This window comes from Emydura macquarii, unplaced genomic scaffold (genome assembly GCF_026122565.2).
Source record: "Emydura macquarii macquarii isolate MOO-44397 ecotype Brisbane River unplaced genomic scaffold, CSIRO-AGI_Emac_v2 contig_2636, whole genome shotgun sequence".
NCBI lineage: Eukaryota > Metazoa > Chordata > Testudines > Chelidae > Emydura > Emydura macquarii.
Window position 1 is genome coordinate 37,467,868 of NW_027132773.1, and position 13,599 is coordinate 37,481,466.

The 13,599-nt window shown below is 42.2% G+C and overlaps 1 protein-coding gene across 2 annotated transcripts in view; it reads right to left on the bottom strand.

The window, feature by feature from the left end:
* PUS7 (pseudouridine synthase 7) overlaps positions 1–13,599 on the bottom strand; it is a 55,951-nt gene that overhangs the window by 22,939 nt on the left and 19,413 nt on the right. For both annotated transcript variants that reach the window (XM_067564484.1, XM_067564485.1), the window contains 5 exons: positions 12,435–12,512; positions 2,676–2,804; positions 2,235–2,360; positions 1,844–1,905; positions 529–689 (listed from right to left, as the gene is read on the bottom strand). In XM_067564484.1, coding sequence (XP_067420585.1) covers positions 529–689; positions 1,844–1,905; positions 2,235–2,360; positions 2,676–2,804; positions 12,435–12,512 — 556 coding nt within the window. The remainder of the gene's footprint in view (positions 1–528; positions 690–1,843; positions 1,906–2,234; positions 2,361–2,675; positions 2,805–12,434; positions 12,513–13,599) is intronic.

Genomic DNA, 13,599 nt, shown 5'->3' on the forward strand with positions numbered 1-13,599 from the left:
TTCACTAAGTAATTCCCGTGTCAAGTCCAGTAACCTAAGGCTGAAGAACTGTTTTAGGAAAAGATCAAATTTTTATTTTTTTAAATCAAGACTTCAAGTGATAGCAAATCTATCGCCTCCTTTGCCAATCTAGACCTTGCCAATGGCTAATTATCCTCACTGCTAATTTGATTTGATTCTCTAAAGGCACAAAAAAAAATCTGATATTAAATCTTACACACAAGTCACAGATACTTAATCTCATCTGAATTATATAGGTAACAATAGAGCTTCCATATTGGCATGCAACTACATTCAGAATTCTGTTCTTCATCCATGTGCATTAGTAGGAGACACCCAAGTTATTCATTACACATCAGTTTGAGTCTGGACCCCTCACCAGACATTGTGACAGTATTTCAAAGGAACACAGAGGAGAGGAATGGATGGACTTAAGAGGTTTATACATAGTCCATTTAAAATATAACACCACCACAAAAACAATAACCTACACACAGACAAAAAAAATTCTCAACCTTTTACACTCACTATGCCAAATGCAGAGAATATATTCTTCAGTCCATATTTTGAAAGTCCACGTAGAAGCTGTCCTTCCACACACCTTTTTACAGGCAGTTTTTTGAGGGCTGCAGCTGGATCTTTAGTTTTTGCCCATTCTTCTCTGCATTTAACTAAATATCCTTTCTCAGCTGTAACAATAATTTAAGATTTATATTTTAACTGCAAAACAAAAAATTCAACTTGATTTAAAATATTAATGTAACTGAAAATCTCAGTGTAACTAGTGTGCGTATGTCTTAGTGAAAGTTATTAAAAAATAACCAAGCCAAAGTCTTCTAGTTTTTCTACTGGGACAGCTGACTAATTCGTTAGCCTGTAGTTAAAATGAACTAGGAGTACAAGACTCATGTCATCTCTAATTTAAAGCAAACCTACAAATGCAAATATAAAGGGTCAAAGTACATTTAAAAAATATTCCTGTTCAATAGTTTTGTTGGGACATAAATCCATCTATAAAACTTAATGTTTGCTACCTGCTAATATGCAATCACTGGCTAGAATGGAAGATGCCCTTTTGAGCATAGACACCAAACTTCCTATCTATTGAGGGATCTGTATTGTGCCCATCACTATCAACTTTAGCTACCTGAGACCAGATCATCCCCTGACTTAAACGTATGAATGAAGGAGTTTTTCATATATGGATCTCCTTTCCTCTGTGCAGACATAGCCTGGGGGGTCTCCCCACACCATCCCCTCATTCCTCATCCCAGACTCTGCTGAAGGCTTTCTGTCCACTGTGTGGTCCACACAAGAGGAAGGAGTGAAGAACGGGTAGGATGCATGTTGTCCTTCCCCTGGTCCCATGCAGCTTTCCAGAAAGAGTTAATATAGTCCCAGGCTGTGTTAACTTCACTGCATCCCTTTTCAGCCCAAGACAAGCTGTGCAGCTAGGGAGTGCCAGATGAGACTGCTAAAGGCAGAGCTGATGCAGAAGTTCAGGTTTGGGGGGTAGTTTTTCCATGGGAAAGGGAATCCTACACAACCCACAACGAGATGTGCAGGGAATCTCTACAAAGAAATCCCCACAAAAATACTCAGACAAAAAATCTCATTCCAGTTGCTTTTTTACTACAGAAGGGGAAGATCTAGCCTGTCAATATTAACGGTTTTTTGTTAAGAGCTTGCTGAATTTAAACAGAAAGGACAGTTCCAGTGCTGACAAAGTTCAGTGCATGGAAAAATGTGAACATCTATACATACCTCAATTAAAAAAAGTTTAACATTCCTTCCATAAATACTATTATGTTCAATTATACATAAAGTGTTTCTTAGAACCTACCTCCAGGCCGTGGTTTTAATATTAAATCCATTACTTCATTCCAGTTGTTCTGTAGAATAGCTCTGAAATTAAATAGAACATTTATTACCTATTTTTAAAACTGGAACAGATTTCAGGGATATACTTAAGTTTTCTGAAAACCAAATATTCTGTACATTTTATATTTCTTCAACTACAGCCAATATCGTGCAAGACAACTGCTATAGCTACTTACATAGATTCTGTTCCTGATGCTAAAGTTAAAACTGACACGCTATTATGACTGAAACTTTCCAGAAGGAAAAATTTTTTAAAAAAAAACAAAAAACGCACAGATAACATTCTACTACAAATTTCAAAATATGGTTCTTGAGTACACACAATAAAATAATCAATTATTAAAAAAACATACCTTCCAACTTGATACGTAGGAACAGCCGTGGTTCCAAATCTTTGCATTCCGTAATAATTAATAAATCCAATTTCCCTGAGAGAGTGCATTGCTTGCTGTACTTGATCATCAGTTCCTGTTATATTTCTAATATACAAAATTACTTTAAAAATCCAATCAACAGTAAAACCATCTAAAATTACAGCTATCAGAGCAGCTGGAACTTGTACTCTTATGCTCCTGAAAGTAGTCATTATCAGTATTAAAAGTCAACATACATTTTATACAGCATTTCCTAAATCCAGCAAGTTCCCCCTCTCATACTTTTTTTATATAAAGTTTCAGAGTAGTAGAAAAGTAGTCTTATATCCCTTGGAATTCTCCCTATTTTATAGCTGAAAAACTCTGACCAGATTAAGAAGGCAGTCAATGACACAGTTCTGATATATAGCAACATTTTACCTGAGAAGAACTGTGAAATGGTTTCCTTGCAGTTCTCCCAATTTCAGTGGATGGTTCTTGTAACTAAAGTTTCCTAACTTAAAGTTCATCAAGCATTTGTTCAAATGAGCAAGTCTTTGTGCAGTGATTCTAAAAAGAAAAAAAAATTCAGTGATCAAGCTACTCTCAGAGAAGCTCATTGGTAAGATTTTATGGAGATGTCAGTGTATCAAGCTAAACCACTACCAGAAACAAGAGTATAAATCCCTTAGTTTCTTCTACTTTTTGTGTATTGCCTCCATAAATACTCTAAGTGAAACACTGAAAAGGATAGAGCACATTATTCTCAAGCCCCATTTACATAAGAAAATTAATCCATTAATGACAAAGCTCTGTCAAGTTCTGTCTAGGACCTATGTTGGAAGATTGATCGGCAAAAAATGTTAATACAGAGTTATGGTTGCCCCATGATCATTTGTGCCCTTCTCTTTCCCAGGGAATTGTGGGAGAACTTGTCTGTCCTGGGTGGCAGAGGGGGCAAGGGAACTATGCGGAGGGCATGGGAGGACTATCAGCATGGGTTATTTAGCCTCACTGCAAAGTGGGCTGGTTACCAGCCTGAATGAAAGCGTAACTCAGGCTTTAGGCTACTGCAGGGGTTCCCAAATTTTCTGCCAGCATGACTGCATTTTAATGAATTATTTCCTCCCAACACCTTAGACAGCATGGAGGATGCCATTTTGAAGAGCAAAATGTTGTCCTCTGCACTGCCTGTCCTCATAAGTATGGTACATGTGAGGTCATGCTGTGCAAAAAACACCATTTTGTAGAACAAAATGGTGTCTTCCATGCATCATGACCTCACGTGCACTGTACATGTGAGGTAACACTATGCAGAGTAAAATGGCGTTCTCCATACACTAGAGATTGCCACAACCACATCTGGGGTCACGATCCAGAATTTGGGAACCACTGACCTACTGCTCCAGACAAGCCAGGTAGTCAGGGGTTGAAATCACCACTAAACTTGAGTGTGCTGTGTGTGTGGATGGGAGTGGGGCTTGGGACAACATCCAACTTAGCTCTGCAGAGAAGACAAAACCTTAAAGATGCTACAGAACACTTTACAAACAGAGCACATGAGCACTATAGGACAAAGTTTAACACCTTCTACGACAGAACTCATATTTAGGTCACAAGGGATTGACCACTGCTGACAAATGCTGTCAATAATAGGTTCCCCCCCGAACCTGTGTTGATAAATGATTAAACTGCTAGTACAGATGGGACAAAACTGTTTTCAAACCATTAGAGAAAGCATGACTGAGACTGGGTGGATCCAGGAACCCTTAGAGATTTCAGTGTACTGAACTCAGAATCAAGCATGTAAATCCCACTAACGGTTACAGGCATTGTACATTCCTTCACTTGAGCAGCAAACTAAGCACATCCCTTGCCCCCTGGTTGTCAATCCCAACTGTTACTTGTCTCTTTACAAGAAACTTAACCGGTATCGACCAGTGCTCAGTCTAACTGGGAAGTGAACAATTGGGGTTACAAGGCAGAAACAGTAAAACAAAGCATCCTAGAAGAAAGACCTTAATCAATCATTTTTTGGTACTATGCTTTTTAAAATCAGGCAGCTGTCTAGCGCCTCTCTCTCTCTTTGCCCCCTTTTCCTTCCTTAGCCCCCGAGTTTTACACCTGAGAAATCCCTTGTCCAAGGCTGTACAGAATCTGCATGGCCTGGAACAGCAAGCTGGGACTGGGCTTCCACCCTCCTTTTCTGCAGATGCTCTGCAACATAAGGAATCTCCAAGCTATAACTGCTAGACAAAGGTCTTTAGCCAGGTCTACACTAGTTTTGCTGGCATAACTATGCTGGTTAGGAGTGTGGGGGAAAAGTTTTTTAAAGATAATGTTTAAAAATGGTCAGGTACAGAGTTTAAATGGAAGAGTTTCTGGACATACAGGCATAATGTACAGATTATCAACGGGTACAGAATTTGGTTGGGAATCAGGGCGTACAATGAAAGGATAATCTGTGGTATCCTGGATGGGGGGGGTAGTAGGTTTAACAGTTAACAGTACAAGCGATCAGTAATTCAGGAACATCACTTATTAAAGAGGTTACACAGGATGCAGTTAATGGGAAGTAGGTATGTCCATAATAGTGGATTGTCCCTCATTGAGTCAGTTATGTAGCGTAGATAGTCCTTTTAATCTATACGTTCCTTGCAGTGGCGCTCCGGCTTATTCATCCCGTTACTGTCTGTGCCTGGTGATGTGCTCGATGTAAATGTCTCTCGACCACCGGATGGCATCAGACACCATGAGGTGCTGCATCAGCCGGGCACAGCGCCAACGGACACCGCAGGCCCGCAACACACACTCGTAATCACAACTGTAAACAACATAGCCATGCTGGCAAAAAGCCCCCAGGGAGACACATTTATACTTGCAAAAAGCCAGTATTAGCTGCATCTCCAATAGGAGGCTTTGCTGGTCCTGCTATACCAGTAGAACTATTGTAGTACAGATTAGCCCTTTAATTCTTTTTATGGGGAGTTTCATCCTGGGTGCTTATTCATCAATGGCCCTCAATGTGCAAGTTATCACCACTTTTCACCATCACACACAAAATAACTTGTGTTAAATTTTCTAGTAAATTATCTTTTAACAGTTGGTCCCCGAGAAACACCACCACACCTCTGTGCAAGATCAACAGACTCTAGGGATATCTTAGGACTTAGGCCTGGTCTACACTTACCTCCGCGATTCGGCAGCAGTCGACGGGAGTTACACAAAGTACGCAAAGAACTTGCATAACTCCCGTCGACGCCTGTGCTTCTCTTCTGTGTGCCGTCTTCACTGCACTGCGTCAACGGGGACGCAGCGCTACACCACTTGTGGGAGTGGATTAATAACGTTGACTTCTGGATTGACTGAGCAGGTCTTCACTGACTGCTCAGTCAATCCAGATAGGTTGATCTGATGGTGGCGACTCTGCCGCCGTCCGTGTAGACATAGCCACAGTCTACAATATGTATGATCATCAGCTGATGCACTTGTTCTTCAAGGTGTGTGATGACCGACAAATTATTTCTCCATACTCAAGCAGCTAATCTAATTTAATCAGTTCGTTTCATTTCATCACTTGTGTGCAACATATGAACATATGTATACATACCAAACAAACAGCTGAACAACAATCCCTCTTCTCTAGGGATATGAATTTCAACTAGAGGTTTCAAAACAGAAGAGTCCCATAGTTATTGAACAGAGTTTCAAAAAGCCACAGAACAGTCATAGCATGGTCTCCAAATATTGTATCGTGATAAATGTATCCACACCAGGCTGCTGGTTGTTGTAAATCTTCATTTTTTGTTGAAACATGCCAATGTAATGCCAAGGATCTGCACCACTGTTTTGAGATTTTCAGATACTTCATCCAACTGCATCTCTCCCTCCTAGGCTACTTCTGAGAGTACAGTACAGCAGAGCACCAGCTCAGTTATAGTTAAGGTTAAGACTAGCTTCCTGTTTAAAGCTCAAATCTAAGTAATCTAAAATCCATAGTTACTCAGATTGCCTTGAAATTTGGTGTGTCATTTTTTTTTTATTAAAGTTGACATGTTTTGATGATTTTTTTGTGCACAGATAGAGATCAAACCAAGGCTGAGATCATCGCACCAGGGTCTCAGATGCTTGAGTTTCTCCAACAGAGTGCATGCCACATACTAGCCCTTTGGGGGAAAGTCAGATTACAGTATTATTAGCCAAAAAGTTTGATTCTCTTGGTGCATGCCAAGCAGTTTTAAGGCTCGCACACCAAATGGATTACCCTGTGCATGTAGATAGAGTGAGCCTAAGGCCTGGTCTACACTAAAAAATTAAGTCTATCCAGCTGCGTTGCTCAGGAATGTGAAAAATCTACACCCTGGGCAATCTAGTTAAGATTACCTGGTATAGACAGCTCTAGGTCGATGGAAGAATTCTTCTGTTGACCAAGATCCTGCCTCTCAGGGAGGTGGATTACCTACGCCAAACAGGAGAATCTCTCCCATCAGCATAAGTAGTGTCTACACTGAAGCGCTACAGTGGTGCAGCTGTAGCATTTCAAGTGCAGACAATCCCTAAGTGGGGTTTGAAAGCCAGCTGCAATTTACAGGACCTGAATGGCTCAAGGAGGAAACAATACAGCCACCAAACCTGAGCACCACCCAGGTACTTGGAGTTCAATCCAACCCTAAACAAAAGTCTGAACAGAAAGAAAAAAAAAAGGAGGCATGTTGCTGTAATCTGCCATTGTCAAAGGCTTTGGGTTTTTTAATTATTTCAAGGGAATGTAATCCAAATACAACAGAATATTCTGAAAGCGTGGAGACTGTTTTTGAAAAGAAAATACATTTTACATAGAAATGCTCACTAGGAAGAAAGGGTGATTGGGGTAGAGGAGCAGATAGGAATGGTGAAGAGAGGTCTAGGGTAGAGTGATGGGAGAGGCAATTATAGAAAAGGGGATAAATGAAGATGGGTGCAGACAGGTGAGGGGGTTAGAGGGAATGGGACAGGATGGTTGGGACATTGGGAAGAGGCTGTGGGGGTGAGTAACAGAAGAATACGGGCAGGAGTGCCTATCAGCCCCACATTCCCCTCCCATGTGTGCGCCAGGATCGGGGGAAGGGGGTGTGAAGGGGGAGCCCAGCCCCTTCCCCCATCACGTAAGCCAGGATATGGAGAACTTGCCTTTCTGGGGATGTCTGAGCCCCTTTCCCTACCCCCTATGTATGTGTCAGAAACTGGGGGGTCTCTGCCTACCTATGGGAGTCTGACTCCTCCCCTCGTCCCTTCCCTACCTCATGTGAACTGGTATCTGAGAGCCTGTACCCCTCTGGAGGTGCCTGAGCCACTGTTCCGACACCCTGTCACGTGAGCTGGGATCTGCTGGGCCTTGTACCTTGGGGAGAGAGTCTGAGCCCATCTCCCTGCGCCACCATGTGAGCCATGATCTGGGGTAGCCCTGCCCCTCTGGGTAGGGAGGGGAGTTTAGAATAGGCATGCTTGCAAGTTGGAGCACAGTCCCACAAGCACCAACACCACGCCACTGAGACCTGGGGGAGGAACTGAGAATAGGCAGGTTTGATGCATATCACACACTCTCCAGCCTTGGGGAGGGAGGACAGGAATACCCATTGACATGAATGGTGCAGTTCTCACATCTCAGAGCTATTGCTCAGGCTGTGTTAATCTCCATGGGAGGAGATTCTTTCAGAGGAGAACTTTCCACGATGAATTGGCCACTTCACACCTCTCTGAGCCTGCTATACTGCACTGGGACAATTTACCAAGGGTCATGGTGGATTCTCCTTCACTGGAGAATTTTAAATTCAGATTGGATGTTTTACTAAAAGGTATCCAGGTATCCTCTAGGAATTGTTTTGGGGAAGTTTTATGGTCTCTGCTATACAGGAGGTCAGACTAAATGATCACAATGCTCCCTTGTGGCCTTGGAATCTATAACATGTATGTGTAGAACCCCTTCCCTCCATCCTCCCTCTAACATCACAAAAAGTTACAAGAGAGTGCCAGCTCTGCTGTAGTTAAGGTTGGGAAGTCCTTTCTGTTTGAAGGATGACTCCTCTAAGTACTCTAAAATCCATGTGCTTACCTTACAGGGATGTCTTGAAATGTGCAGTGCGTCAGGGGAGCATGGGGTGGTGGTTGTGATTGGGGGGGGAGGGGGGGTGTGGTGGTTGTTATTGTATTATTTAACATCAATATGTCAAAATCGTAGTAATTCATGCGAGATATGCCATGTCAGGTACTGTTAGAAAGGCTATAATGTGCTAAGTAAGATGATGATGTTTACGTTTATGAGTTATGTCTGTAATGGAAGTTATGGATATATTTGATATATCTGTATTTCAAATTGTGCTGTGTCTGCGTCTCACCCTAGACAAGATGGCTGCAGAACAATAGCCTGCTTAATGGCCCATTAAGATATTCACAGGTGCAAGGGGCCCAGGGGGAGAAGCCAGGGATATACCTGATGAGTCACCAGGACTTGCTCATGTGATTCTGGACTCCATTTTGGTTCCTGTGAAATTCCACAAGCAGCATGGCAAGGGCCAGAAGACATAAAATGCAGGTGCCTGGGATCCATTTTGTCTTCAGTCAGGTTAAGCCTTCAGCCACCAACCTACCTCTGGAACATCTCATCTACAACTGAACTGAAGCTGTGAAACAAAGGACTGAGACCCATCCAGGTACTGGATGCATACCAGAAGGACTATACAAGCCTGCAAACTCCACAATTCTACTAGAAACCTGATATATATGGACTTTCAGATCAAGTGTATGTATCTGATTGCTTTAACATTTCTCTTAGAGTTTGTTTCTTTCTTTTTATAATAAACCTTTAGTTTTATTTACTAAAGGATTGGCTGGCAGCATGGTATTTTGGGTAAGATCCAAACTTATACTGATCTGGTACTATGGCTGACTGGGACCTGGAGTCAGGAGAAACCTGTTTGGTAAAGAGCATAGTTTTAAATAACTGGTCTCTTTACTGGACCCAGTGGCTGACTGGGACCTGGAGACTGAAATGCAGTAAAGGGGGCTGTGTATATTTGTATATTGGCTTCTTGATAACCGGTGTGGGGAATTAGAAGCACTGTTTGTGGCTGGTTGGGAAGTCTGACTTCAGTGTCACCCACCAGTGCTGGGAGAATCTGCTCTCCTTTTACAGCCTGCACTGACCTTGGCATTTTCAGGTGGCTACCCTAGGCACGAAAGGGTCCCATTCCAAATGGGGAGTTATTTGCACAAACGGTTCCTGAGATTCAACCTCTCCAAAATAGCATTTCATAAAGTTCACAGATATTAGCAACTCTGGAGTTTGAAACCTATCCTGGGTACACAGCTAAGAATGATCTGTAAACATTTGGGAAAAATCTGCCTCACTCAAGGGTTTGTTTGTTTTTTTTGGGAGGGAAATGTAATCTGAGAACAGCAGATAATTCAGAAGATACACAAACTTATTTCTGAAAAGAAAATAAATTACACATATGCTTGCTTTGAGGGGAGGGTGATTGGAGTGGAAGAGTACATAGGAATAGGAGGAAGAGGAGTTTGGGTCTGCAGCAGAGGATGGGGGTATTATGGGGAGGGAGATCAATGTAAATGGGCGGAGGGGAGCAGGGATTGAGGGCTCAGGACAGGAATTAGTGGGAGTGAGAGGGGAGGGGTTGGAGAATTTATATAATGGGTGGCAAAGGAATCGAGGAACGGGGGTTGTTTAAGGGTGGATGGGCCTGTCAAACCCTGAATTATCCCCTTCTATATGCGCGCTGGGGTCTGAGGAAGCCCTATCCCATCTGTTGAGTCTGAACCTCTCTCCCTTCCCACTGTGTGTTCTGGGATCTGGGGGACTGAAATCCAGAAAATGAATAGTTAAGGTACACATCGAGCAGGAGAGGGGTGTGGCTAGAAATGTAGTCCTAGAGCAGGGAGGAGGGGGGAAGTGGCATGCTACATGTTGCAGGAATGGTGGGGCAAGGGGAAGAGAAAGAGAGCGAGAGACACACCAGTCTTCTCTCACACAACTGAAGTTACTGTAACCATCAAGTAATAAAACTGTCAACATTTTGGGACATGGACCAAGAATAAGATTTCTCTCACCTGCCCTGTTAGCAACTACATGTTGCAAACATTGCAAAGGACAACCCTTATCCCCAATTCACTATGACAACATGAATGGGGGCGGGGAAGCACTGAGGAATCACATAGTATCTCCTCTCTGTGTCTCAATTTCCCAACTGTAAAATGGGGACGATGATATAAAGTTATTTGACATCTACTAATGAAAAGCACTATATAAAAGCTTGGTTCTTCTGCTTATTACCTGGCGACAGAAATGTATTAACTGCAAACTGAGATGGACTATGTCTATACAACAAATTACTTCAGTATAATTTACATCGCTCGGGGGTGTGAATAATCCACACCCCTGAGCGACACAAGTTGTACTGACCTAAGCACCAATGTAGACAGCATTATGTCAGAGAGAGAGCTTTTCCCGCCGACATAACTCCTGCTTCTGTGAGATGCAGTAGCTAAGCAGGCAGGCAGAACTCTCCCATCAGCTTAGAGCAACTTCACCAGAAATGCTACAACAGTGCAGCTGCATCATCACTGTAGATGATGTAGTGTAGACACAGCCATGAGAACTACAACTGTCTAAACGACCATTAACTTCTATCAACAAACACTCCTCTTCCTGGTAAATAAAATGCCACTTTGTTAATGCACAGTTAAGGTTGTTGGTGATAACTCGTGCCCTTCCAGAACGCGAATCCAGCAAAGCTCAAGCTTCTGAAAACCAGCAAACACAGAGTTAAGGTAAATGTAACTTTAACTCTACCCTCGGAGCGTTGTCCCAAAACACCCGCAACAGACACACTCACACTCTGCCTTTTCACTATAATGGACAGGCACTTCCTGCACCTACCATCCTATGCTCAAACACCGAGTCTACTCCCCACAAATTTTACAAATGTGGTATTTGTAACAACCACTTCATACCCTTGATAACACCTTCACACTTGCACATGGAATAACCCAAACCTAGACTTTCCCCTACACATCATTAAATCCACAGACTGCTCTCATATATCTGACCTCACTGTTGGCAATACCCAGGGCAAGACGACTGCAGTGCACCGCTACTGACACCACCTATGCGATTCTGCATTGAAATGATGCAGACTTGAGCCTCAGGTACACATGAACCTCTTTCCTTTGATAACATCGGGGAAAGAGGGAGGGGATCAGACCCAGATCTCCCGATATCACAGACACAACTCTACCAAACTGACCCACCACTCAGTACAGCTACATCGAACACAAAAATTTCCAGTGCCTATTGCCAGCTCCAGGGAGGCAGAGTAAAAGTTACATGGGCATTTATCCTAACACTGAGTTTCAAGAGTTTTGCTGAACTCAATGTTCTGGAAGGACACGAGCTATCACCAGCAACTTTAACTCTGTGTTAACAAAGTTTTTGCCATTTAATTAAGGAAGGAACTGTTACTCATTCTTTCTTCTCCTTAGAGAAAGGCGCAGGGAGTAGTTCTGGTTCTCCTTCCTGGATGCTCAGAGGGAGCTGGGTGGGGAAGGAAGAAGATGGGTTCCGAATGATGGGGTGGATCACATTAACAACTGATAGGGGGGGTCTCACACCACCAATCAGCACCCTTCTGATGTCCTGCAAGGCTCACACAGCTTGGGAGCAGTCCTGTGATCAACGCTTTGCTCACTGTGTGTTTTGGTTCAGATGCAGCTCCAATCAGACCCATGGACTCCATGCAACCTACATATGACTCAGAAGCTGCAGCAGGGTACCACTGGCTTTAAAAGATGAACAACTACTGCTGTACAACCCTTCTGGAAATAAAAGGGTTCCATAGTACCTACAACATTAACATTTGGTGACCATGGCCCTGATTTGGCAAAGCATTAGAGCACATTCTTAGTGCATTGTTGAATTGGGGCTTGACACTGCTACTTCTGTTTGATATGCAAGTGTTTTTTCCAAGTGAAGCTAACCTACCTTAAATAAAGTCCATGTTATTTATGAACAAAATAGGAAGTACACATATTATATATAATAAACTAACATGTTTTACATGAGCTACATATTATACAAGAGTCTTAAATATGTTTATTAGGACAGCCAAGTTACCTTATAAGACTTTACTTGCAACATGTTTCACTTACCTAAGAACAGCAATCTCTTGAACTGTAATAGCTCTTTTATCTTTGGTCCCCATGTAGGAAAATATATTTGGCTTAACTCTTAACAAACAAAAACAAAATAGTGATGAAAATACCAGATTTGGTACTGAAAAAGACCCAAGCCCTATACAAGTAGGTCACAGATAAATTATAATCTCACTAACATATTAAATACAAAAAATTAAATCAATGCAACTTTTTGGTTAGATTTATATGCACAAAAAATAGGGAATTTTGAAGTTATAATCTCTAGACATGCTGTACTGCAAAATTGATCCACCCCCTTATATATATGTAACATTTTCTATTACTGTGTAGCACTATTATAAGGCAGGAAAGATACCATATATTTTGTTAGCAAGTATTGCCTATTCATAAGAGGACTCCTTTATGATTGTTAGTCACTGTTACTATACACACACACACACACACACACACACACACACACACACACACAAGAAACAAGATATCCAAATAAAAAATTAAATATAATAATGCACAGCAATCAATCACCATAAAAAAATTCCTCAGTGTGTGCCTTTTTGTCTGTGTTAAATTCAAATAGCTGCACATAGAGATAAATGCATTGAATATTGAACACACACTCATGTAAGCACATAGCTGGTGCACTTTAATGTCGTTCCATTTCCCTAACTGTTTCTTTCCCTCTCAACGTTATCACTTTCCTTTGCACTCTCTGCAGTATAAGAGAAATGTTGCTGTCAGTAGATTCCCTGCTAACCCATTTGTGTGAACCAGTGGTAGCACTACTGCCGTTACATGCATATTCTCTATCAAGCTCTGCATGCATCTCTAGAGTAGCATGTTCCTAGGCACCCTGTTTTACACAGGCAAATACCACTATCATCACTGTGGCGCTGATTTCTCAGAGCCAAACATTCAGAAGCTTGGATTGTGAATTCTCACTCTCACTAGTGGGTAAAGTGTCACATGATTTTTGGGGGAAGACGGGACAAAATACACAAAGGCTTGCTTGGCTACAAAGAAAGCCAGAAAGCCAAAGCTTATGTGACTGTTGAATCCCTCACAGCAAGCAGAGGGCGGCTGGTCACCACCTACCGTTTACAGAAAAAGGAGTTACAATGATTAGGACAGGACATAGAAAGGAAGATCAGTGACAGCTTGT